Source organism: Xenopus laevis, chromosome 7L (assembly GCF_017654675.1).
Source record: "Xenopus laevis strain J_2021 chromosome 7L, Xenopus_laevis_v10.1, whole genome shotgun sequence".
Classification (NCBI taxonomy): Eukaryota; Metazoa; Chordata; class Amphibia; order Anura; family Pipidae; genus Xenopus; species Xenopus laevis.
The window spans coordinates 15,145,251-15,170,586 of NC_054383.1; the positions used below are offsets into that span (position 1 = coordinate 15,145,251).

The 25,336-nt window shown below is 41.9% G+C and overlaps 1 protein-coding gene across 1 annotated transcript; it reads right to left on the bottom strand.

The window, feature by feature from the left end:
• On the bottom strand, nucleotides 1-24,795 carry abraxas2.L (abraxas 2, BRISC complex subunit L homeolog). The gene is made up of 9 exons (XM_018225151.2): nucleotides 24,668-24,795; nucleotides 19,220-19,310; nucleotides 19,040-19,076; nucleotides 15,899-15,965; nucleotides 6,977-7,167; nucleotides 5,648-5,767; nucleotides 3,395-3,479; nucleotides 3,189-3,303; nucleotides 1-907 (listed from the first exon to the last, which is right to left on the bottom strand). The coding sequence occupies exons 1-9, from the start codon at nucleotides 24,737-24,739 to the stop codon at nucleotides 528-530; spliced, it is 1,158 nt and encodes a 385-aa protein (XP_018080640.1). The 5' UTR covers nucleotides 24,740-24,795; the 3' UTR covers nucleotides 1-527.
• Between the last annotated feature and the right edge of the window lie 541 nt (nucleotides 24,796-25,336).

The window sequence follows — 25,336 nt, forward strand, 5'->3', positions numbered from 1 at the left end:
AAAAATCTGTTTACTCTTGAGAAACGGATTTCAATGCAGAATTCTGCTGGAGCAGCACTATTAACTGATGCGTTTTGAGAAAAAAAACTAATTTGCCATGACAGTTTTCCTTTAAGTTAGAGAGATTAAAGATAATGACCCCTCCCCCATTAATGACAGAGGAAGGCTGTGCAGATCCTTGTATGGAGAAGGGGAAAGTGGGTCACAACTGTGGGCTAAAGTACAATGATATCTCACCTCCCTTATTTGCCTATGAATACCTTCAGTCTAAATAACTCCTCCAAGAGGGCATCAGTACTGGCTCAAGACATACAATAAGCAGCTCCATGTGTTTGATCAGCTCCACAGAAGCACTGCTGATTCAAAAGTCAGTGAACGTGGAAGCTGCTGGAGGAAGTAGAAGTGCTACAAGTAAGCAGCGAGGTTTTTTTTGTTTTTTCTTTTACTCCCAAAGGCTGGCAGCTTCACATTGCTTACATTCCATGTTACAGAATCTCCTAGCCCGGTATCTGGCGTAAGTGAGACAGTCATTGCTGAGCCGGGTCGCCATCAGGTTGTGCGCTGAGCTGATCATCAGCCATGTCACTATCAGGAGACTCTGAATGGTGCCTTGACTTCTTATAGTCACTTTGTGATTCCTCTGTTTCTTCGGTCGCAGATGTCTTACAGGCACCCGGTTCTCCATCTTTTATTTCTATGAGTAGTTGGCAAGAGGAGCCTACTGCTTGTGGTCTTGGCATGTCAGGTGGGCTATCTACAGCATCTGTTGTACTTGCATTCTCCTCTGTGTATGCGGGTGGGTGAAGGTCCAGCGGCCTAGAAGCAACATTAATACAGTCTGCGCTGGAAACCATCATCATGCAGTCTGTGGCGTCTTCTGTCTGAAGTTGCAATGAATGACGGAGGTCTGTGGATGAAAGGAACAGTAGATGACACTCCCAGATTTAAAACTTAAAGGAACGGTTCAGTGTACAAATAAAAACTGGGTAAACAGATAGGCTGTGCAAAATAAAAAATGTTTCTAATTAGGGATGCACCAAATACAGGATTTGGTTCAGGATACTGCCTTTTCCAGCAGGATTCGGCTGAATCCTAGTGTGTGGCTGAACCGAATCTGAATTTGCATATGCAAATTAGGTGTGGGAAGGGAAATCACATGACTTTTCGTTTCAAAACAAAGAAGTAAAACATTCTTATTTCACTTTTTCCTTTCCCACCTCTAATTTTCATATGCAAATTAGGCTTCAGATCGGAATTTGGCCAAATCTTTCATGAAGGATTCTGGGATTCGGCGAATCCCAAATAGTGGATTTGGTGCATCCCTATTTTTAATACAGTTAGCCAAAAATGTAAAGTATAAAGTCTGGAGTGACTGGATGTGTAACATAATAGCCAGAACACTACTTCCTGCTTTTCAGCTCTCTAACTCTGAGTTAGTCAGCGATTTGAAGGGGGGCCATATGGGACATAAATGTTCAGTGAGTTTGCAATTGATCCTTAGCATTCAGCTCAGATTCAAAAGCAGCAGTTTTGACCTATGTGGCCCTCCTTCAAGTCACTGATTGGTTACTGCCTGGTAACCAATCAGTGGAAACCAAGAGAGCTGCAAAGCAGGAAGTAGTGTTCTGTTATATTAGACATCCAGTCACTCCAGCCTTTATACATTAAATTTTTGCCTAACTATATTAGAAACATTTTTTTATTTTGTACAGCCTATCTATTTACCCAATTTTTATTTTATACCCTGAACAATAGATATGATGTTTTACAATTAACCGTTTTAGCTTAGTTGTTAGATCAGTGAGTGGAGGGGTTTAAAGAATTCTTTTTTTTTTTTTTTTTGCTGGGGGACCTGGGGTAATTACTATTATAAAAGGCATTGTAAAAAAACTCTCAGAAGTCGTTTGCCACGACCCAGAAGTGGACTACGGTACGTTTTATAGCCAAATGCACTTTGTCTCTGTCAAGGGGTTAAATGGGGTTGTTCACCTTTAAATTAACTTTTAGTATGAAGTAAAGAGTGATCAATTTGCAATTGGTTTTAATTTTTTATTTTTAGTATTTTTTGCGTTATTTAGCTTTTTATTCATCAGAGGGTACAAATTACCCTAACAACCATTCATTGATTTGAATGAGACACTGAAATATGAATAGGAGAGGGCCTGAATATTAATATAAGTAATAATAAATAGTTATAACATTAATTTGTAGCCTTACAGAGCATCTTCTCTCATGCGGTCTTCTTCCTGGATTGGTGTTTGGCGGCGCATGCGCCATAGGAGCATTTGCCGGTTTAGCTCTACTGTGCTCGAATTGTGCATGAAGTTTTCCGATTAATTTTTTTGGCAACTTCGTGACTTTCGGTGCATGCGCAGTAAAGCTGAACCGGCACATGGTCGGGCAATCTAGGAAGAAGACCGCGCGGGAGAAGATGGCGCCTGCGAACTCCACGTGAGAGGACATGTGCCGAGGGGCAAGAAGCAACTTAGGGGCATTTGCCCAGGGGGCGGGATGGGTTTTGCGCTGAAAGGGTTTCCTTCTCCTTTAAGAATTCTATTGCTTCATTATACATTTTACACAGGGACTAAGTTTTACCTGCAACTAACTTGCTGCTTTCAAAGTAAAACTCCCAAACTTGGCTGCCATTTTATTGGCCACCAGTGGTATCACCTGGAGTAGTGGCCAGCTCCATGTTGTAGCCCCCACCCTTCCCAGCTAGTGGCTAGTCAGGTGATCCCACAGGTGACTAATAAAAGGGCAGCCAAGTTTGGGAGTTTCACTTTGAAAGCAGAAAGTTAGTTGCAGGTAAAGCTTAGTCCCTTTGTAAAATGTATAATGAAACAATAGAATTCTTAATTAATCAGATGAAAGTTGAGTGTAGGACTGGCCAGATATGGGATGACTTTGACGTAGTTGGCCAGCTTAAATATATTGCAATATATGGATAAACAATCCCTGTTTTGCTTAAAGGGTAAGACATTTTTAGTAGCAGTATGCACAAAATGTCTCTGACTTAAAATTATCGATAATGGGTTGAGTGCAGAGGACTCCTGTATTTGTCTATATGTATTTTGTGGTCACAGCCTCATTGCACCCCCGCCTAATGGTTTTAAAAATAAGTGGTGAGCACAACTTTCCCTTGTTTGTTATAGTTTTCCTAGTCTCAATACTAACGCAATAAAACTCACTCTGCTCACGTTCCTTCTCTGCCTTTCTCTGACAAATCTGCGTGCGAAGTTTGTCCACTTCTGCCTGACAGGATTCCACCACCCTCTCGCTCTTCTCTACTTCTTCACAGACAGCCTAAAAGAAAGCATAGGGTAACATTTGTATGAATTATACATTTCGGACTATATGAGTAGGGTCCTGTACAATCTTCCTTCATCCAGCTTACCTGAACCTTCTCTTGCAGAGCATTATACACCTGATATATTAGCCTGATGTCCTTCATCACTCCATCTTTGTCAAAAAAATTGGTACTGTAAAAATAGAATAGTTCAGAACGGAATTAAAAAATGGTTATATTTTCTGCACTTCTGGATCTGAATCTTGAAACAATGCATCACAAATAGTTTTCAGTGGGGATCCCCTTTGAGCATGAGTGTGCTACACTGCAAACCATCATTTTAATTTCTGTCTATGCCCTGGGTTTATTAGGTTCAGCATCATAAAAGAACATGTATTGACTTTATTTTTTGTATAGTGATAAAAGCACTGCATAGAGCACTAACAGCAGCCCAGTGCAGGACAAAATGCTTACACTAGTAACACCAGATCTTAGATTTGCAGGTATCTGTGACAGTCTGTATAACAGTAAACCTAATAATGAGCAAGCTTAAATCTGATGGAAAGAGAAAAAAAATCCCTAGTCTGAGTGAAGATAGAGCCAGTATCAGGTTCTCAGACAGGCTTATGTAAAAGTCGTGACGGTATAATCAGGTAAAGTGCTGCAGAGTTCAAAGGCAGGGAAACAGAATATCTTTCTGTGCCAATTAGAGAAAATGTTAGAGTTTATGTATCACATTTAATAATAACTGTACAGAATCTACGTGCTTTATTTCATAGCAAGGTCATGCTTGGTTTTAGGACAAGGATATGACAATGTACCGAACACAAAGAACACAAGTAGTTTACATAAAAGGTTGCAGATTGGAGAGCTTCTATCCCTGCAATGAAAATAGAATACCTCCATGTATGGGATTGTATGTCCAAAGAGCTTTCATCAGCAATTGGAACAGAATGAGAGATGCATGGAGATCGTAACATGTTGAAGGACCAGTAACACATTAAAAAAAAAAAAACTCTGCTTGCGCTTCTCTTCAGAAAAGGCGACAGGGTGACGATCCATCGTGCAGCACTCGATTATGCCTCCCTGGCTATCTCCTATAAGGAAGGCAGGGAGGAGAAATTGAGTGTCGCATGATGGATCACCTGATCGCCTTCTCTGAAGAGGAGCGCAAGCGGAGTTTCGGTAAAATTATTTCTTAATAAAGACTTTGTGATTTTAAAGTTTAATATGCGTTGGTGTTTTTTTCCCCCCATAATATATTGATGAAATTTTTTTATGTTACCAGTCATTTAACATCAAGAACAGACCAAAACCTCCAATTTAAATGTGTAACTCACAGCAGTCACCCCCACATTACCTTTAAGTGTCTTGCTGCCAAGAGGTGGACAATATGCAGAGGACTGCACAGACTTGTGGGCAGCACCCTAAAAGAAACGCATCTAAAACAGAATTATTTTTTTAAGAGAACCAAAAAAAACTAGGGATGCAGCGAATCCAGGATTCTGCCTTTTTCAGCAGGATTTGGCCGATTCCTTCTGCCCAGCCGAACCGAATTTGCAAATTAGGGGCGGGAAGGGAAATTGGGTGCCTTTTTGTCACAAAACAAGGAAGTGAAAAATGTTTTCCCCTTCCCACCCCTAATTTGCATATGCAAATTCGGATTCAGATTGTTATTCGCCGAATCTTTCCCGAAGGATTCAGGAGTTCGGCCGAATGAAATAGCTACATTAAGGGGCAGATTTATCAAGGGTCGAATTGAAAATTAGAATTTTTTCATTTTTTTATGGTCAAAACTGTCAAATTCGGTTCGGGAGTTATTTGAGTTTTGTAAAAAAAAAAAAAAAAAAAAAAATTCAAATTCGATTTTTGAGATTTATCATATCAGGCCCTTTAAGAACTCAAATTCAATGGGAGTGGTCCAAGGATTTTAAGTTGTTGGCAGCCGGACATTCGAGTTTTTAGAATTAGATTCAAATTTTTGGGTCGATTCCATTAAACCAAGTTTTAAAAAAATGTATTTTATTTTTTTTTAAATAAATTTCAATTGGTTGAATTTGAAATTTATGCAAGTTTTTAAAAACTCACATGAATTCGAAATTCGACCTTTGATAAACGTGCCTTCCCAAAACTGCAATTCCTGAAAGTTATCCGTGAAACCTCCACCAGAAGTTTCAGCCCAATAAATCTAGAGATAATTGTTACTTATAATCCTATTAGTATTAGCTTTGGGTATGATGTATGAAAGGTGGCTAAAGTCTGGACCCCGATTTGCTCACCACAGCATAAGTGAAAAAGAATGGATGCATGGGTGATGGACAAAATTCTCTGTGCCTTACAATATGCAGTATGTTTTCCTACCCATGTTCTTTGATCACTTTGGCATAATTCTGGGAAGTGTTTGGCACGGAAGACACTTTATATTCCTGTTGACTGGTTGTGCCCAAGTTTGGAATTGTGAGGGAAACCCTCTGGTTATGCCTTGAAAAAAACAAGTGGAATAAAAATCATAGTTAAGATCAACTTCATTTACACATCGATAAATACCCCGCAAGATACAAGTTGCACATATGCAATAAATTTCAATATGGTCAAGTTGTCGTAAACTATAATTTAATGTAAATACAGTCTAAAAGTAACATAAGGTTTCACATAAATGGTCAAGGCAATAAGTACAAAAAAATTAGCACAGATTGACTTTTTTTAGGGATGCACCAAATCCACTATTTTGAAATCGGCCGAACCCCCGAATCCTTCAAGAAAGATATGGCCGAATACAGTTTTTTACTGACAATTAGGGGAAGGTGCACCCTTTTCCTAGGTGCTCACTCTTTCAAAATACCCGCCACTGATGGAAATCTTGTCTCTGTGCATGCAGTCAGTTATTTTGTTAGCTTTGGTTTGTGCTGGAGTTGGCTATTTCAGTGACCTACCTGTCAATCTTGATTTCTTAAAGGAAAACTATACCCCCCAAACAATGTAGGTCTCTATAAAATGTAGGTCTCTATAGAAAGATATCGCATAAAACAGTTCATATGTAAAACCCTGCTTCATGTAAATAAACCATTTTCATAATAATATACTTTTCTAGTAGTATGTGCCATTGGGTAATCATAAATAGAAAATTGCCATTTTAAAAAATAAGGCCCGCCCCCTGAGATCGTACGATTCACGGTGCACACAAACAAACCATACATGTTGGGTCGCATGAGCCAATTAACAGACAGAGTTCTGTCTTTTGCTTCAACACTTCTTCCTGTTACAGTTAGAGCTGCAGTATTTCTGGTCAGGTGATCTCTGAGGCAGCACACAGACCATCACGAAATGGGGGTTTAAGGCAAGAGATGTAAAAGGGGCAATATTAACTTAATATATATTCCAGTTTGGTAAGATTCTTCAATATGCCACTTAATTTGATATAAACTATCTGTTGCTTAAGTATTCAATTTGGGGTATAGTTTTCCTTTAAACGGTACAGAATTTTTAATTGAATATATTTAGAAAGTGTTATTTCAGTGAGATGAAGCCAATATTAAATTTTCATTTTTGCCATAGATCCCCTTTAAGTGTTGGATTTTGGATCTAGTGCAAGGCAAAAGGAACAAATTATAGCACTGAAATGGTCATCCAACCATAAAAGAGGTTGATATTGTAGCAATAATATTGGCTTAATCAAGGTTGAGCAATTACCTGCGGTTAGGCCTAAAGAGCACATATTCCAAGGCGTGAGTAGAGGTGTTGGCAGTAGAAATGAAAGTGATCAACAGGAAAACGAGGTCAGGTGCTCCAAGAAGGTGAGTCAACTGTTTGTGCAAGATCTGCTCTCTATACGACATTTGCTGCTGTGTGTTTCTTCTAAATCTGTACCAACCAATTACGTTCTGTTGAAAACACAATGGAAAGAGAGAGGTCAGAAGCTTTAATGGGAAGAAATAGACATCAATATTAATAATGCAAAGCCAGATAGTTGGCTGAATGTGGCATAATGTCCTCCCTTTGCTGCAAGCAAAACCATCAACTCTACACTCCCGTGGGTGATAAAATGCCCGAAAACACCCACCTGCATCCACTAGAATTGCTGCAGGCATGTTTGGGCTCCTTGTGGCCTACTGATGAGTTTTCTCTCGGGCAACAAATTCTTCTAACTGTCATGGCCCTATAAGTAATTATTTATTCCAGTGCAGAGAATAGTTGCCCTAATCCTCTCTCTCCACATACATCTCACATTGGGGAACAAGGACATGGTGATGGTGTTCAGCAGAGGAAAAAAAAAATCAAACTACTGAGAATCCGTCAGGAACTTATAACAAATAGATCTCATTGGTTAAAAAAAGGCCTTCAAATTCTGTCTCAACTTTCCCTTTTAATTTAGCTTGTATTATGCAGCAGCAGAGTGTATGGGTTCCATTATTAGCAACGTCACAAACAGCTGCAGCAAGATTAATCATGATATAAAGATGAATCCGTTAAAGGAAAAGGAAAGGCTAAAATTAAGTAAGCTCTATATAAATACACCAGTAAACCCTCAAAGTAATGCTGCTCTGAGTCTTCTGTCAATAGAAACACAGTATTTCTTCTATTGTGTACTCATGGGCTTCTGTATCAGACTTCCTGTTTTCAGCATAAACCTCCAGGGCTAGGGCTTGAGCATGCTCAGTTTGCTCCTCACCTCCCTGCTGTAATCTGAGCCCAGAGCTATGAGTGAGCAGGGAGAGACTCGGGCAGGAAGTGATGTCACACCAAGCTAATATGGCAGCAGCTATTCTAAACAAACAGAGACAGCTTCTAGAGCTGTTTACTGTATGGTAAAGCAGAATAAATAGTTTTATAGCTTGCACTATTTTGGCTAATCTGTTGGTAATGAAATGCTTCGGTAGCTTTCCTTCAAGTTCTGTAGAACTGCATGTAGCCATTATCCTCCCTGTTTAGTCTATACCTGTAGTAATTAGGTCTGTACATTTAAGGCTATGGCACATGAGCAGCAGTGAATGCCAGGGATTGCCGTTACCCACTAACAGCAACAGGTTGCCTAACTTCACATGCAACAGTCCTGAATCTATGCCATCTGAAAGTTATTGCTAGTGCTCCCTGTTGATGTCAGAGGTAAGTGTCAGATTGTGATCCCTTGAACACTGATCAATGACAGTCAGTAAAGACAATCAAATTCCCTTGTGCTACAGCCCTTAAAGGGGATCTATCGCGAAAACTAAAATTTAATATAAGCTGCATCTCACCGAAATAAGAAACTTTCTAAATATAATCAGTTACAAATTATGTACCGTTTATGAAATAGAGAGATTTTTGTACTTACCGTTAAATCTTTTTCTCTTGTCCTATATTGGGGGACACAGGCACCATGGGGATGAAGATCCTGCAGCTTGGAGAAGGACACTAACTTGTTAACTTTTGACTCCTCCTCCTGCTCTGGGCTTCATCCCCTGCCTCCTCCTACTATACTCAGTTTCAAACCGAAGAGGAGTGAGATATAAAGCAACCCAAAACAGAAAAGGAGTCTCTCAACCCCCTCATAACCTTCAAAACAAGGACTCCCAACACGGAGCAACTATACACAATAAAAAACGTTGCACAGCAGTGTACAACAGGGCGGGAAGGCCTGTGTCCCCCAATATAGGACAAGAGAAAAAGATTTAACGGTAAGTACAAAAATCTTTCTTTCTCTTGCCTAATTGGGGGACACAGGCACCATGGGGATGTCCCAAAGCAACCCCTGAGGGCGGGACACTGTAACCCCAAAAGGTGTTCAGTTAATTACAGTCTGTAACACCTTCCTCCCGAAGCTGGCTTCGGCTGAGGCCTGTGTGTGCAGCCTATAGAATCGCGTGAAGGTATGCGGAGATACCCAAGTAGCCGCTCTGCAGACTTGCTCCACTGAGGCTTGGTGACGAATTGCCCAGGACGTACTTAAGGACCTCGTGGAGTGTGCTCTCACCTGCAGTGGAGTCTCCTTGCCCCTCACCGCATAAGCTCTGATGATGGTGGATCTGATCCACTTAGCTACCGCAGCCTTGGAAGCTTTTGTTCCCTTCTTAGGACCACTCGGGAGCACAAAAAGCGAATCTGATCTTCTCATATCCTTCGTAGCCTCCAAGTAGGCTTTGATTGCTCGAACCACATCCAACTTGTTCAATTTAGCTTCCGTGGGATTCCGGGGCACCGGACAGAGAGAAGGAACTACCAAGTCTTGGTTGAGGTGAAATTCTGAGACAACCTTAGGAAGGAAGTCAGGTGTGGGCCTGAGTACTACTTTATCCTTGTGGATGATGGTGAACGGAGATCTGCAAGAAAGGGCTGCCAGTTCCGAAACCCGTTGCGCAGATTAATTGCTAGTAGGAAGACAACCTTTTCAGTAAGTGTGGCCAGCGGCACGACCTCTATGGGTTCGTACGGATCCTCCTGAAGGACGGAGAGAACCAGATTGAGATCCCAAGGGGGAACTGGGCATCGATAAGGAGGTACGATCCTAGTTGCCCCTTGCAAAAAAGTCTTTACGTGGCTCCTTAACGCCAATTTCTTCTGGAAGAGAATGGAAAGGGCCGAAACCTGCACCTTCAGCGAGCTCAATGCTAACCCCTTACTGAGCCCATCTTGGAGGAAGGAGAGTATGTCACTCTCAGTTGCCTTCTGTGGATTGACGTCTTGTCGTTCGCACCAACCGATGAAGGTTTTCCACACTCTATGATATACCTTTGCAGAAACTGGCTTTCGCGCCCGAAGCAAGGTAGGGATGGCTGCCGTGGGGACCCCTGATCTTTTAAGGACTAAGGTCTCAAGAGCCACGCCGTTAAAGCCCAGAGATGAGAATTCGGGTGTTTGATGGGCCCTTGAGTCAGCAGATCTACTCGGTCCGGGAGACGAAACGGTTCGTCGATGGACAGATCCACCACATCGGCGAACCAAGACCTTCTTGGCCAGTATGGCGCCACGAGAATGGTCAGAGTTCCCTCTCTCTTTATCTTCTTTAAGAGTCTCGGAAGAAGAGCCAGTGGGGGAAAGGCGTAGGCCATGGTGAAGTCCCACGGAACTACTAGGGCGTCTGTCGCGTGAGCCAGCGGGTCCGCGCTCCTGGCAACGAATCTTTGCACCTTCCGGTTGCATCTGGAAGCCATGAGATCCACATCTGGGAGACCCCACCTTTCTACTAGTAGTTGAAAGACCTCCTGGTGCAGACTCCATTCGCCGTGGTCTAAGGTCTCCCTGCTCAGATAGTCTGCCATCCAGTTGTCGACCCCTGGGATGTGCACCGCTGACAATTCTGGGATGTTGTTTTCTGCCCAAGACAGGATCTTGGCGGCCTCCTGTAGGGATGCAGGGCTTCTTGTGCCCCCTTGGTGGTTCACATAGGCCACTGCGGTCACATTGTCCGACTGAATTCTCACTGCCAAGCCCCGGAGGAATGGCGAGAAGTGTTGTAGTGAGTACAGTATTGCTCTTAGCTCCAGCAGGTTGATCTGCAGACGTCTCTCTTCCTGGTTCCAGCAGCCCTGGGCTGTTCTGTTTCCTAGTACACCGCCCCACCCTGTTAGGCTTGCATCCGTCGTGACCACCGTCCATACGTGGTTGGGGAAGGGTCTTCCCTGTGAGCCTCGTAGAGGGTGGGTCCACCAGAGCAGGGAAGTCTGAACTTTCTCTGGGATCACAATCAGGCGGTCTAAGTTCCGTCGGTCCCGCCGTTGATGCCTGAGAATCAGGTGTTGGAGAGGTCTGGTGTGGAATTGAGCATATGGGATTGCCGGGAATGAGGCGACCATTGTACCCAGTGTTCGCATAGCCGTGCGAAGAGGAACCGAGGTGGTTGTTCTGAGAGTCTGAATGCGGTTCCGTAAGGTATTGGCTTTCTCTTGTGGAAGGAAGACTGTCGCCCGCTTGGAGTCCAGAATCAGCCCCAAGTATTCTATGGTCTGTGTCGGAAGGAGGTGGGACTTCTTGTAGTTGATGATCCAACCCAGATTCTCCAGGACCTGGAGCGTCTGAGAGGTGTGGGACTGGGCGATTGCCGCAGACGGGCCCTTTACGAGAAGGTCGTCCAGGTAGGGTAGGACTGAGATGCCCCTGAGCCTGAGCTGTTCCAGCGCTGCCGCCATCACCTTGGTGAAGGTTCTGGGGGCAGACGAAAGTCCGAATGGTAGTGCCACAAACTGCCAATGGTTGCCATCGACATAAAACCGGAGGAATCTGTGGTGATTTGGGTGGATCGGTATATGGAGGTAGGCGTCCTGAACGTCTATGACTGACATGAATTCGTTTTCCTCCATGGATGCGAGGACCGACTGTATGGATTCCATTTTGAAATGGAGTTTCCTGACGAATGGGTTGTGATCCTTTAAGTCTAAGACTGGCCTCAGGGAACCGTCTTTTTTGGGAACCGTGAATAGGTTGGAATCCCCAACCTCTTTCCCCTGGAGGCACCGGTTGGATAGTCCCTGCTGAACAGAGGTCTTGGATTACTGAGAGGACCTTGTGCCGTTTTGGAACGTTATGGGGTAGACGGGATACGAAAAATCTGCGGGGGGGAAGACGTACAAAGTCTATGAGCAGTCCTTGAGAGACCACTTGAATGACCCACTGGTCCCTTATTTGGGCTTTCCACACCTCTCGAAAGGACATTAGCCGGCCGCCTAAGGGGATCCCTCCGAGGGTGGGTACGCCTTCATGCCGTGGCGGACTTGTCTTGGGAGGGCTTGGCCTGACCCTTTGAGGACGACCAGGAGGCACCTTGCTTGTTGTGGTAGCGTTGGCGAAAGTTAGAGGTGGACTTGTCTGCTGGGGGCTTCGTCCGCTGACCCTGGCGAAAGGGCCGAAAAAACGGTCTTCTCTTAAAAGTGGTTCTCTTGGCTCTGGTCTGAGGAAGCAAGGTACTCTTACCGCCGGTGGCCTGTGATATGATCTTGTCTAACTCTGCCCCGAACAGTTGTTTTCCCAGGAAGGGGAGACTAACGAGAAATCTTTTGGAAGTGAGATCAGCTGACCATGACTTCAACCACAGGAATCTTCGGGCGGCTACCGATTGTGCTGAAGCCTTAGCCACCAGTTTTGCAGCATCTAAAGAGGCGTCACAGATATAAGATGTGGCATCTGCTATTTGCGATAAAAGAGCGTCGGTAGAAGGGTCTTCGGACCCAATAAGTTGAGCTGTCTGTTGTACCCAAACTTCCATTGCCTTGGCCACCCAGGCTATAGCAAAGATCGGTCTGAAAGCCATACCGGAAGCTGTAAAGGTGAAGGACGCAGCATCTGCCACCGGGATAGTGGTGGCCTTGGATAGCCTGGAAACTGGTGGATCAACAGCTGGAGGTGATGACCAGAGATCAATGCAATCTTGTGGGAATGGATAGGTTTGAGAAAAACGCCTGGATATTTGCACTCTGTGATCAGGGGTCTTCCATTGAGATTTGACTATCTCCTCCAATTGCTCATATGCTGGGAAGATGTAGGAGGTTTTCTTTTGTCTCTTAAAAATGTTCTTAGCTGGTTCCACAGTCGAAGTTGTGTCTTCGATGTTAAGCGTTGTAAGAACAGCTTGTATAAGTCCCTCTACCTCCCTTTGAGTTCTGGGAGTGTCCTGATCTGGGTCAGGTTGATCCTCCGACTCGTCACCTGAAGGGATTTGTCCCTCTTCGTCAGATGGGCTAAACTGTTCCCCCAGGGGAGTCTGGAGGGGAAATAATGGATCGTTTGGAGGCAGTATGTCTGCTGTCTTGTGACCTTGCGGGGTCAGACAATCTCTCTAAAACCTTGTCTAAAGTCTCAGGAATGCGGGATAAATTTTGTAGTCCAGCAAGTGAGAGAGAGAGAGCACGAACCAATTCAGAGTCAGATGTGCTGGCTGTGTTGGCAACAGGTGGAGTGGGTGGGTTTCTACACGCTGCGCACACAGATTCAGACGAAACACTCTGAAATTTGGTGTTGCACGCTGCACATGCAAGGTAAGATACTTGTGTTGCCTTGCGAGAAGGTGCTGAGGACTTTGAGGTCCTGGGCTCCTCTGTTTTGTCTGCCATATTAGTGGCAATACAGCCTAAACTCCTTAAGGTATACAAGTATAAAAGGAGGGGCAGGGGATATCCTGGCGCAGGGCTTAGTAATAGAGCCTGCAAGAGAGAAGGGAGATGTTGATTATCCCAACTCCCCAAGACACGGGTGCAGCATAGAAAAGACTCTACAGCCTAATGCGCATAAAACAGATGGAGTTACTCGCCTGTAAATGCGGCAGAATAGGGTGATCCGGCGGCTCAACCTGTAGGTCCAGTCCGTAGGAGAGAGGGAGAACTGAGGAGCGCAGGAGATTGCCGGCTGAGGTACGAAGAACCGGAAGTGCGCGCTCTGCTAGTTTTGGCGCCAGTGACGACGTGCGTGTCACCAACGCATGGCGCCCAGCAGAGAGAAACCTTGGGAGGGGGTAAGTCGGAAGAGGTGAACCAAAACTACTCACCCAATCCGTCCAGCCGCTTGGTGCCTCTGGGTATTTGGATTCCCTGTAGATATATGCATAAATCCATGTACAGTGATAGAAAATGGATTATAAAAGCTGGTTCAGACCTCCGTGGAGCGGAAACACAGCTACAGGGAATGAAGGGAGCAAGCCTGCAGACCTCCGTAGAGCGGAAAGGCTGTTGGGCACGTAGAGTTTTTAGGATGGAACCTAAACAGCTGGTGGGACACGTGAGTGTAATCAATGGTCCCCATCTGTGGCATGATCTTAACCGTGGTCCTTGATCACTGCTCCAGCCACAAGTTTTCCTGTGTCTTCTCCTCTGAGGACACTAAAAGAAACTGGGTATAGTAGGAGGAGGCAGGGGATGAAGCCCAGAGCAGGAGGAGGAGTCAAAAGTTAACAAGTTAGTGTCCTTCTCCAAGCTGCAGGATCTTCATCCCCATGGTGCCTGTGTCCCCCAATTAGGCAAGAGAAAATTTAGTTATTCTTCACTCGCCCCATCTGAGCAACCTGTCCCTCTTCATTCGGTCTTCATTCGGTCTTCATTCGGTCTTCATTCGGTCTTCATTCGGTCTTCATTCTCTCGTCATTCTCTCGTCATTCTCTCGTCATTCTCTCGTCATTCTCTCGTCATTCTCTCGTCATTCTCTCGTCATTCTCTCGTCATTCTCTCGTCATGCAGGTGGAGCCAGTTTTTGATTGACAATTAGGTCTAATACATCCTTTGGGGAATTGCACCCTTTGTGTAGGTGCTCACTCTTTAAAAATAACCAGCTCTGATTAAAATCCTGTTTCTGAGCATGCAGGGCGCTTGCCAGAGACAGTTATTTTGTTAGCTTTTGTTTGTGCTGGAGTTGGTTATTTCAGTGAACACTTAAACATCTATTGGGAAAGGGAGACCCCCCCCTAAAAGATGTATTAGACCTGTCAATCAAAATCTGACCAAGACCTCAGTATGAAGAGTAACATGTTGAGTGTCGAGTGTGAGATAATGAAAAGTAACTTGATTATTTCTTAAACGGTACATAACTTTTAATTGATTGTAAAAAGTGTGTCTTATTTGAGTGAGATGAAGCTTATATTAAATTTTCATTTTTGCGATAGATGCCCTACAAAAAATATGGTTAAAGTATGTTATTATATATATATATATATATATATATATATATATATATATATATATATATATATATATATATATAGATATATATATATATATATAGATATATATAGATATATATAGATATATATAGATATATATAGTGAATAAAGTACCCCCTCTTGTAATATATATAAGGATATTATAAGTTACCGAGGAGTTTCATGACCATATAAAAACTAGAGGCTGAAGGTTTTTATACAGGTCATGGAACTGCGAGGTAACTTCTAATATCCTCATATTTTACAACAGGGGTACTTTATTTATTATAATACACAAATTTCAGTGAGTCATGTGATAGAAACAACATCAGAACTCACCGTTTAAGGGATTAAGGGATATCATTTACAAGATATTCATAGCCAATACCTTATTCATATTACTTTTCAACTGGTCTTCATTATTTATTTTTTTATAGTTTTTGAACGATTTGCCTTTTTTTTCAGACTCTTTCCAGCTTTCAAATGGGGGGTCACTGACCCCATATAAAACATATGCTCTGTAAGGCTACAAATGTAGTTATTGCTACTTTTTATTACTCGTTATTGCTACTTTTTATTACTCTATTCAGACCCTCTCCTATTTATATTCCAGTCTCATTTAAATCAATGCATGGTTGCTAGGACAGTGGAGACCCTAGCAACCAGATTGCTTTAATTGCAATCTGGAGAGCTGTCAAATAAAAAGCTAAACAACTCAATTAAAACCAATAGCAAATTGTCTCAGAATATTGCTCACTGCATCTTACTAAAAGTTTACCCCTTTAACTAACCAATATGGGAAAGCTGCTTGGAATTAATTATTTTCTTTAATGGAAAAATAAAACAGGATTTTGGGTGGCGATCACCTTTAAATATTCAGTAATTTAGTTTTTTTCTAAAAGTTTCCCTGTTGGCCAGTTCCCAAGGGCTGCTACTACAACAACAGATACATTTACATAAAATTAAGATGCTTTATATTTGAAGCGAAAAGAACAGCAGCAGGAAAACGTAAGTCGTACTTTTCGTCTGTCTTTAAGAATCCGATCGAGACTTTCCTCGTTGACAGTTCCCGCATAATCATAGAAACTGTCAGAAAGAACAGACTGTTAAAAGAAAGTGACAGCAGCAATTATAAATATCTAGAACAGCTGAGCTCACTCTGCAGCAGGATACCAAGTACTGAATACAGGGCACGTCTTCTAACGTCAGCGTTTGTGCTTGCATGCAAGGAACTAATAAAAGAGCAATAAATTGTGGGTTCCACATCACAATCAAATTGTACAGATCACTAAAAGAGAAAAACACTTGGGGTGGGGTTTATATATTGGACATCCCCCAGTAAGAATCTGTAAATCCTATACCCCCTGGCTACAGCATATATTTCACTGAAATTGTTTCGGCCTCGAGTACTTTTATGAATACCACTCGAGTATACCTGCAGACAACTACATAAAGTACAGGTATGGGAGCCGTTATCCAGAATGCTCGGAGCCTGGGATTTTCTGGATAATGGATCTTTCCGTAATTTGGATCTTCATACCGTAAGTCTACTAGAAAATCATGTAAACATTAAATAAACCCAATAGGTTGGTTTTGCCTCCAATAAGGATTAATTATATCTTCGTTTGGATTAAGTACAATGTACAGTTTTATTATTATAGAGAAAAAGGAAATCATTTCTAAAAATTTGGATTATTTGGATAAAATGGAGTCTATGAGAGAACCTTTCTGTAATTCGGAGCTTTCTGGATATCGGTTCCCATACTATAATGCGCATGTGCCTTATCAGTGGTAGCAAGGGGGACATGGGTAATCAGAAGCATGATAACGGTGTGGCTTCTGAGGGTTTACAAATACTTTTGTCATTGCTTTATGGCAATTTTATTTTAACTGGGAAGGAAAAACTTGGGAGTTTTCGCTGCTAGTGTATTTCAGCTGATCTTGCCCCAGTGGTGTTAAAAACTACATCATCATAAAAATCATGACAGAATCACTTTATTTCTAAATTACACTGTTTACCCTGCAAATAATTCCCTCCGCAATTTAAAATTTCATTCCTGAACCAGCAAGTGTATTTTTTTTATAGTTGTAATATTGGTGTGTAGGTGCATCTCAGGTCATTTTGCCTAGTCATGTGCTTTCAGAAAGAGCCAGCACTTTAGGATGGAACTGCTTTCTGGTAGGCTGTTGTTTCTCCTACTCAATGTAACCGAATGTGTCTCAGTGGGACCTGGATTTTACTATTCAGTGTTGTTACAAGGCAGCTGTTATCTTGTGTTAGGGAGCTGCTATCTGGTTACCTTCCCATTGTTCTGTTAGGATGCTGGGGGTAAGGGTGGGGGTAATATCACTCCAACTTGCAGTTCAGCAGTAAAGAGTGACTGTAGTTTATCAGAGCACAAGTTACATAACTGGGGGCAGCTGGGAAACTGACAATATGTCTAGCCCCATGTCAGATTTCAAAATTTAATATTAATAAAAATCTGCACTTGAGAAACAGATTTCAGTGCAGAATTCTGCTGGAGCAGCACTATTAACTGATGCGTTTTAAAGAAAAAATAAATTTTCCCATGACAGTATCCCTTTAATCAATAATCCTCTGGGTTCACTACACCACTAGACCATTGGTAACAGAAGGATGATGAGAAAATATCTGGGGGCTTATTTATCAAAGGTAAAGTGATAAAGTTATTTTTTTACCTAGAATAAACTTGACCTCGAAACTCAAATTATATCTTACTCAATAAAAACTCGAGCATCTATAATTCGATTGAATAGGAATGACCCGAAAACTCTAATCGAATTAGACAGAACTCGAATCGATTTTATCTCCCGAAAAAAACCTTGAATGTCAGGAAGGCTATTAACATCTTCAAATGGGTCAACGGACCTCTGCCATTGACTTCTACATGAACTTGGCAGGTTTTAGGTGTACTATCAAATTTGAGTTATTTCCATGGCAGACGTATGATAAAGCCCGAAATTTGAATTCAAGTTTGGTTTATTCCCAACTCAAACATTTTGAGTTTTGACCAAAAAACCAACTTGAAAATTCGAATTCACCATTCAACTCTTAGTAAATCTGACACCTGGAGTTAAAGGTGGGCCTACAACTCGAAAAATCCTTTTGATTATGAAGATTGTCAAACAAGCAGATAAATTGGCCCCCAACACTCTGAACTGAATCAAAATGATAGATCATTGGTCATCATGGAATTATCCAACGATCATGGGGCTTAGGGAGATCCAATGAAAACAAAACAGTCAGAGACTACAATTAAAATTTAATATAAGCTTCAGCATACTGAAATAAGAAACGTTCTAAATACAATCAATTAAATATTCTGCATCATTTCTGAATTAATCAAGTTTATCTTCCCTCTCAGCCTCTGTTTCTCTTCATTCTCACTTCATTCAGCAGTTGGGTGTCAGATATTCATTGACAGTTAGATCCAATATATCTTATAAGGGGGCTTCCTTACCTATCAGATGTATTACAGCTCACTCAAATAACTAATTCCAGTAACAAAATCTAATAAAATAACTGCCTTTTGCACAAATTCTGCATGTAGAGAGACGTGATGTCTGGTGATTTTAATAATGAGCTTTAATACATCTTCTAAGTAAAAGGAGCCCCCCTATAAGATATATTGTATCATTCATCTGACACCCAACTACTGAATGAAGACAGAATGAAGAGAAACAGATGCTGAGAAAGGAATACTGAACATAAACTTAATTATTTCAGAAACGGTACAGAATTCATAATTGACTGTATTTAGAAAGTTTCTTATTTCAGTATGATAAAGCTTATATTAAATTTTCATTTTCGCGATAGTTCCCCTTTAAAAAACAGAAGCATAAAGTCACAGAAAACTCACCATCACTAGATGCATTTTAACCCATAAGTGGGAACTGCAATATTGCCTCCCTCTACTGAGAGTACAGCCTTCCATTGAATTAAGCCTGCTTGGGATGCTGTTACCATTTCCTTTTACATAGAACACCTATGCAGGTATAAGAAGCATAGCAGCTCCACTCTTTTAAATAAACGCATGTTTTAAATTAGATATTGAAGATATTGAACTGAATGTATTTTAGTGTTAGACTCTACTATATAAATATGATCAAAACGAGCAGTTCAGGTTGTAAGTACCTACCTGAAAAGGTTTGTGCACGGCTCCTGTCTATGGATCTCTGAAAAAAATAGAAAGCTAAAATTTGTTCACAGTCTAAAGATACATAGGGTAATGAGTGGCATGCAGAATGGTAATGTAATTGAACTGTAATTTCCATCATTTCGAGCTAGAAATCATGTAGAAATTGTGTTTAGAACTCACCTATAACTTGCAGAAGTTCTGTGTTGCTAATCTGTGAATCACTGATGGAGAATGTTTCCTCTTGCCTCACTTCTCCCAGCAGAAATCCTTCCTACAAATGGTACAAAAATGCATTAAAGGGGTAGTTCACCTTTAATCTAACTTTAAATATGTTATAGAATGGCCAATTCCAAGCAGTTTTTCAATTGGTCTTCATTTTTTATAGTTTTTGAATTATTTGCCTTCTTCTGACCCTTGCCAGCTTTAAAATGGGGGTCACTGACCACATCTAAAAAACAAATGCTCTGTAAGGCTACAAATGTATTGTTATTGTTACTTTTTATTACTCCTCTTTCTATTCAGGCCTCTCCTATTCATATCCCAGTCTCTTATTCTAATCAATGCATGGTTGCTAGGGTAATTGAAACTGCAAATGCAAACTGAAGAGCTGCTGAATAAAACGCTAAAAAAAATCAAAAACCACAAATAAGAAAAAATGAAAACCAGTTGCAAATTTTCTCAGAATATCACTCTACATCAAACTAAAAGTTAACTCAAAGATGTACAACCCCTTTAAACATTCAGCAAAATCATATTTTTTCCAGTTTAAAGTGTATTCAACTTAAAAAGGGGATAGTTTACCTTTCAATGGACTTTCAATGCAACACAGACAGTGATATTCTCAGACAACTGACAATGTGATGAATTCTGAATTGAGTTTTTTTTAAACCCTTCTCTGCCTATTTTAGTAGATGCTTCTCTCTATAGAGGCAGCCTTCATAAGCAGCATTGTCATCTAGTGGTCAAAATAGGTGATACCCATCAAGTTAGACCTATGGGAGGTTCCATTGTAATGTATATTGCTGTATGGGGGAGTTTCTTCGTAATGATCATTCTTGGAGCTGCTGACTGCACAACATTCTTCAAGTACACCCAGTCCCTGTCCTACAGAGCTTAAAGCTATGGACACACATACGTTTCTATGTTTCTTCGGATTCGGCCGAACCCCCGAATCCTCTAGGAAAGATCCGGCCGAATACCGAACTGAATTTGCATATGCAAAGTAGGCGTGGGAAGGGAAAACATTTTGTACTTACTTTTTTTGTGACACGCAATTTCCCAACTCGTCTCTAATTTGTATATGCAGATTTGGTTCAGCCGGCAAGAAGGATTCAGGCAAATCCAAATCCTTTTGAAAAAGCCGGAATCCTGGCCGAATCCAGAACCGCGTGCTGGATTCGGTGCATCCCTAGTAAATACGCTTAGTGGTTTCAAGTTTAATCCATGGCACCGCTAGCGTATTTATTGAACGATCGGCTATTTTAAAAACCGCGTAGCAGATCACCGGGGAAAAAAAAGAAGTGTGTCCATAGCCTAAAATCTTTGCTTTCTGTTGTAGAAAGAGATAAAGGCTCTCGTTTACTGGTCGGTATGGTTTGCTATAGATTATGGTGACCATGAGAAACTTTTATGTATATGAAGACTAGGGTGCTTTGCTCAATGCTAAAAGGAGCATGAAGGGAATCCAAGACCCGGGACAAACACAAATTCCTCTGTTTCCTTAAAAAAAATCTTTTTTCTCCAAAACGCATCAGTTAAAAGTGCTGCTCCTGCAGAATTTTGCACTGAAATCCGGTTTTCAAAAGAGAAAAACTGATTTATTTATTTTTTTATATATAATTTTGAAATCTGACATGGGGCTAGACATATTGTCAGTTTCCCAGCAGCCCCCATTCATGTGACTTGTGCTCTGATAAACTTCAGTCACTCTTTACTGCAGGTTGGAGTGATATCACCAGTTCCCTAAAGGTCCCCATAGATGCAAAGATCTTTCGTTGGTGAATGACCGATTTCAGTGCAATCCGACCAATCTGTCAAATTATCGTGTGGTTAGTGGGAATCGAACGATCGCGCATCTTACGATTTTCCATCCGACATCTGTCAGAAAATTGATCGGCCAGGTTAAAAAACTATCAGTCCCAGTGCAATCTATCTATGTTTGCAGGGCCAAGCAGGCAGCTCCCCCCAGTTTTCCTGGCAATATCGCTTGAAATTATCTTTTTTAGTTGACTGACAAATCGTACATTTAAATGATCGTTTCGAGATAATCGTGGTCTCACGATAACGAAAATCTTTTAAAAATCTTTACATCTATGGCCAGCTTAACACAAGATAACAGCTCCCTTGTAGATCTAAGAACAACACAATAGTAAAATCCACGTCCCACTGGATTGAGTAGGAGAAACAACAGCCTGCCAGAAAGCAGATCGATCCTAAAGTGCTGGCTCTTTCTGAAAGCACGTGACAAGGCAAATTTACCTGAGATGGACCTACACACCAATATTACAACTAAAAGAATTCCACTTACTGGTTTAAGAATGACATTTCATGAATTATAGTGTAAACAGTGTAATTTAGAAATAAAAACGACATCATAAAAATCATGACAGAATCCCTTTAAAAGGGTGATTCACCTTTAAAGTAACTTTTAGTATGTTACAGCCAATTCTAAGCAACTTTTAAATTGTTTTTCATTATTTATTTTGTATAGTTTTATAGTTATTTGCCCTTTTCTTCTGACTCTGCAGATTTCAAATGGGCGTCGCTGACCCCTTCTAAAAAGCAAAATGCTGTGAAAGGCTACAAATGTTGTTGCCCCCTCTCCTATTCATATGCCAGTCTCTTATTTAAATCAATGCATGGTTGCTAGGGGAATTTGCACCTTAGCAACCAGATTGCTTTAAATGCAAGTTGAAGAGTTGCTGAATAAAAAGCTAAACAACTCAAAAAAATTAAAAAATTAAAACCAACTGCATATTGTCTTGGAATATCACTCTCTACATCATACTAAAAGTTCTCAAAGGTGAACAACCCCTTTAAAGTAGAACTAAAGCCTAACTAAAGTAGTAGCTAGAAATGTTGTACATTATGTTTTGTGCTTCTGTACCAGCCCAAGACAACCACAATCTTTTAGCAGTAAAGATTTGTGTCTCCAAAGATGCCCCAGTAGCTCCCCATCCTCTTTTCTGCTGATTCACTGCACATGCTCTGTGCTGCTGTCACTTACTGAGCTTATGGAACCAATCACAATATACAGTACACATAGAATAGGAATGTCACAATATTAGGCTTCTCTCTGTTCTGGCCCACACCTATTCACATTCCAGTATCGTATTCAAATCAGTGCATGGTTGCTAGGGTCATTTTGACCCTTGAATAAGAGACTGGAATATGAATAGGAGAGGTTTGAATAGAAATATGAGTAATAAAAAGTAGCAATAACAATACATTTGTAGCCTTACAGAGCATTTGCTGTTTAGATGGGGTCAGTGTCAGGTGCAACTGCCTCAATGGTAACTCTGTAAATCAGGTGCAACTGCCTCAATGGTATCCCTGTAAATCAGGTGCAACTGCCTCAATGGTATCTCTTTAAATCAAGTGCAACTGCCTCAAATGTATCCCTGTAAATCATGTGCAACTGCCTCAATGGTATCCCTGTAAATCAGGTGCAACTGCCTCAATCGTATCTCTGTATATCAGGTGCAACTGCCTCAATGGTATCCCGGTAAATCAGGTGCAATTGTCTCAATGGTATCCCTGTAAATCAGGTGCAATTACCTCAATGGTATCCCTGTAAATCAGGTGCAATTACCTCAATGGTATCTCTGTAAATCAGGTGCAACTGCCTCAATGGTATCCCTGTAAATCAGGTACAATTGCCTCAATGGTATCTCTGTAAATCAGGTGCAATTGCCTCAATGGTATCCCTGTAAATCAGGTGCAATTGCCTCAATGGTATCCCTGTAAATCAGGTGCAATTGCCTCAATGGTATCCCTGTAAATCAGGTGCAATGGCCTCAATGGTATCCCTGTAAATCAGGTGCAATTGTCTCAATGGTATCTCTGTAAATCAGGTGCAATTGCCTCAATGGTATCTCTGTAAATCAGGTGCAATTACCTCAATGGTATCTCTGTAAATCAGGTGCAATTGTCTCAATGTTATCCCTGTAAATCAGGTGCAACTGTCTCAATGGGATCCCTGTAAATCGGGTGCAAATTATTCAATGATATCCCTGTAAATCAGGTGCAATTACCTCAATGGTATCTCTGTAAATCAGGTGCAACTGCCTCAATGGTATCCCTGTAAATCAGGTACAATTGCCTCAATGGTATCTCTGTAAATCAGGTGCAATTACCTCAATGGTATCCCTGTAAATCAGGTGCAACTGTCTCAATGGGATCCCTGTAAATCAGGTGCAATTACCTCAATGGTATCCCTGTAAATCAGGTGCAATTACCTCAATGGTATCTCTGTAAATCAGGTGCAACTGCCTCAATGGTATCCCTGTAAATCAGGTACAATTGCCTCAATGGTATCTCTGTAAATCAGGTGCAATTACCTCAATGGTATCCCTGTAAATCAGGTGCAATTGCCTCAATGGTATCTCTGTAAATCAGGTGCAATTGCCTCAATGGTATCCCTGTAAATCAGGTGCAATTGCCTCAATGGTATCCCTGTAAATCAGGTGCAATGGCCTCAATGGTATCCCTGTAAATCAGGTGCAATTGTCTCAATGGTATCCCTGTAAATCAGGTGCAATTGCCTCAATGGTATCTCTGTAAATCAGGTGCAATTACCTCAATGGTATCTCTGTAAATCAGGTGCAATTGTCTCAATGTTATCCCTGTAAATCAGGTGCAACTGTCTCAATGGGATCCCTGTAAATCGGGTGCAAATTATTCAATGATATCCCTGTTAATCAGATAGATTTGCCAAACACCCAGCTATTACCTATGGGAACATATTCTGAGCACAATAATAAGCGCGGCAGTTCTGTTTCACTTCAATAAGTAACTTCCCCAGCCGGTTCCTTCTTCCTCTTCTAATGTGACTCCCAGTGAGCTGCCAGCCAGTGTCGAGTGCCATTAGGTCACATTGTTCCTCACTGTATTGTACAATATGCTCTGCTGCTGGGCTTGTGAGGTGAATAAATAGAGCCAGACTGTGCTGTGAGGTTTGTGCAAGAAGAGGTGGGGCCCCTGGTAAAGCCTCCCCCAGGGGTCAGGGCCCATCAGGGGGGAGGGAAAAACCTCTCATATAACCTGCTGCCCTCCAGCTGTTGCGTGACCACTCCCAGCATTCACGTGACAGGCTCTGGGATGCTGGGAGTTTTAGCTGCAGGTTGGACAAGGCTGTTGAACACTATTTACCCTTTGTACTATGACACTGACACACCCATGGAATGCTGGAAGTAACTACATTTCCCTCACAAAAACAGTCCCTGCGTCTGGCCAACTATAACCAATGCCCAATTCTAGGAGCAAAGCTCCCTGCCTACTTCTTCCAGTCACAAGCACAGACTGTCCCCTCTCCTCCAGCCACACCCAGTCAGGACTCTACCAACCTCGGGGGAGGGGGGCACCTCACATACAAGCGTCCCTCACTTCCCCGCACCGCCGAGAACTTACGTGGTCCGAGCCGCTGTTGGCGCTGTGGTAACATAAGGAACAGAACGTATAACCCGAAATGGAGGCCGCCATGATGGTGAGCCCGCTCCTTCCCACAGTGCAGCGCGCCGCCGCCCTGCCATGACGCAATCGGTACTTTTGCGCGAAGGGATGACTGGGAAATGTAGTTTTTGTCCATATCTGAGCCCTGTGTAGTGTAGCAAGGCTGAGTCAGTAGTAACAAACAGTGCTACCACCGGCCTGGCCACAATAATGGCATGGATTACCACATAATACATAGTGCAACATTAAAGCAACACAGACAGTGATAATGTATGCGTGTGAGGTATTCCTGAAGCTACTGGATTCCAAGGGTTCACCTGTGTCTGTGTGGAGAAAGTGGTACAGTCCATGCAATAAACCATTCACCCAAATATGGCTGAAGCAAAGCCTACACATATTCTGTTCCTTATTGATTAAAGTAAAGCCAGCCAACCTATTGCAGAAACCCCAGCAGATACCAGACACGCATTGCTTAATTAGGGTTGCCACCTCTTCTGGAAAAAAATACTGACCTTCCTATATCTTTATGGGTTTTCCATATAAATAAAATTGGCATCAAGCACCATTTTTACTGGCCAGGCCGGTAAAATACCAGCCAGGTGGCAACCCTATCACTGTGTGTCTGTA

Coding starts and splice junctions, on each gene's coding strand:
- abraxas2.L (XM_018225151.2), bottom strand. CDS start 24,739: ATGGCGGCCTCCATTTCGGGTTATACGTTCTGTTCCTTATGTTACCAC. Junction 15,966..19,039: donor CCGTGCACAAACCTTTTCAG/GTAGGTACTTAC, acceptor TCTTTCTGACAG/TTTCTATGATTATGCGGGAA. Junction 5,768..6,976: donor CTCTTTAGGCCTAACCGCAG/GTAATTGCTCAA, acceptor GTTTTTTTCAAG/GCATAACCAGAGGGTTTCCC.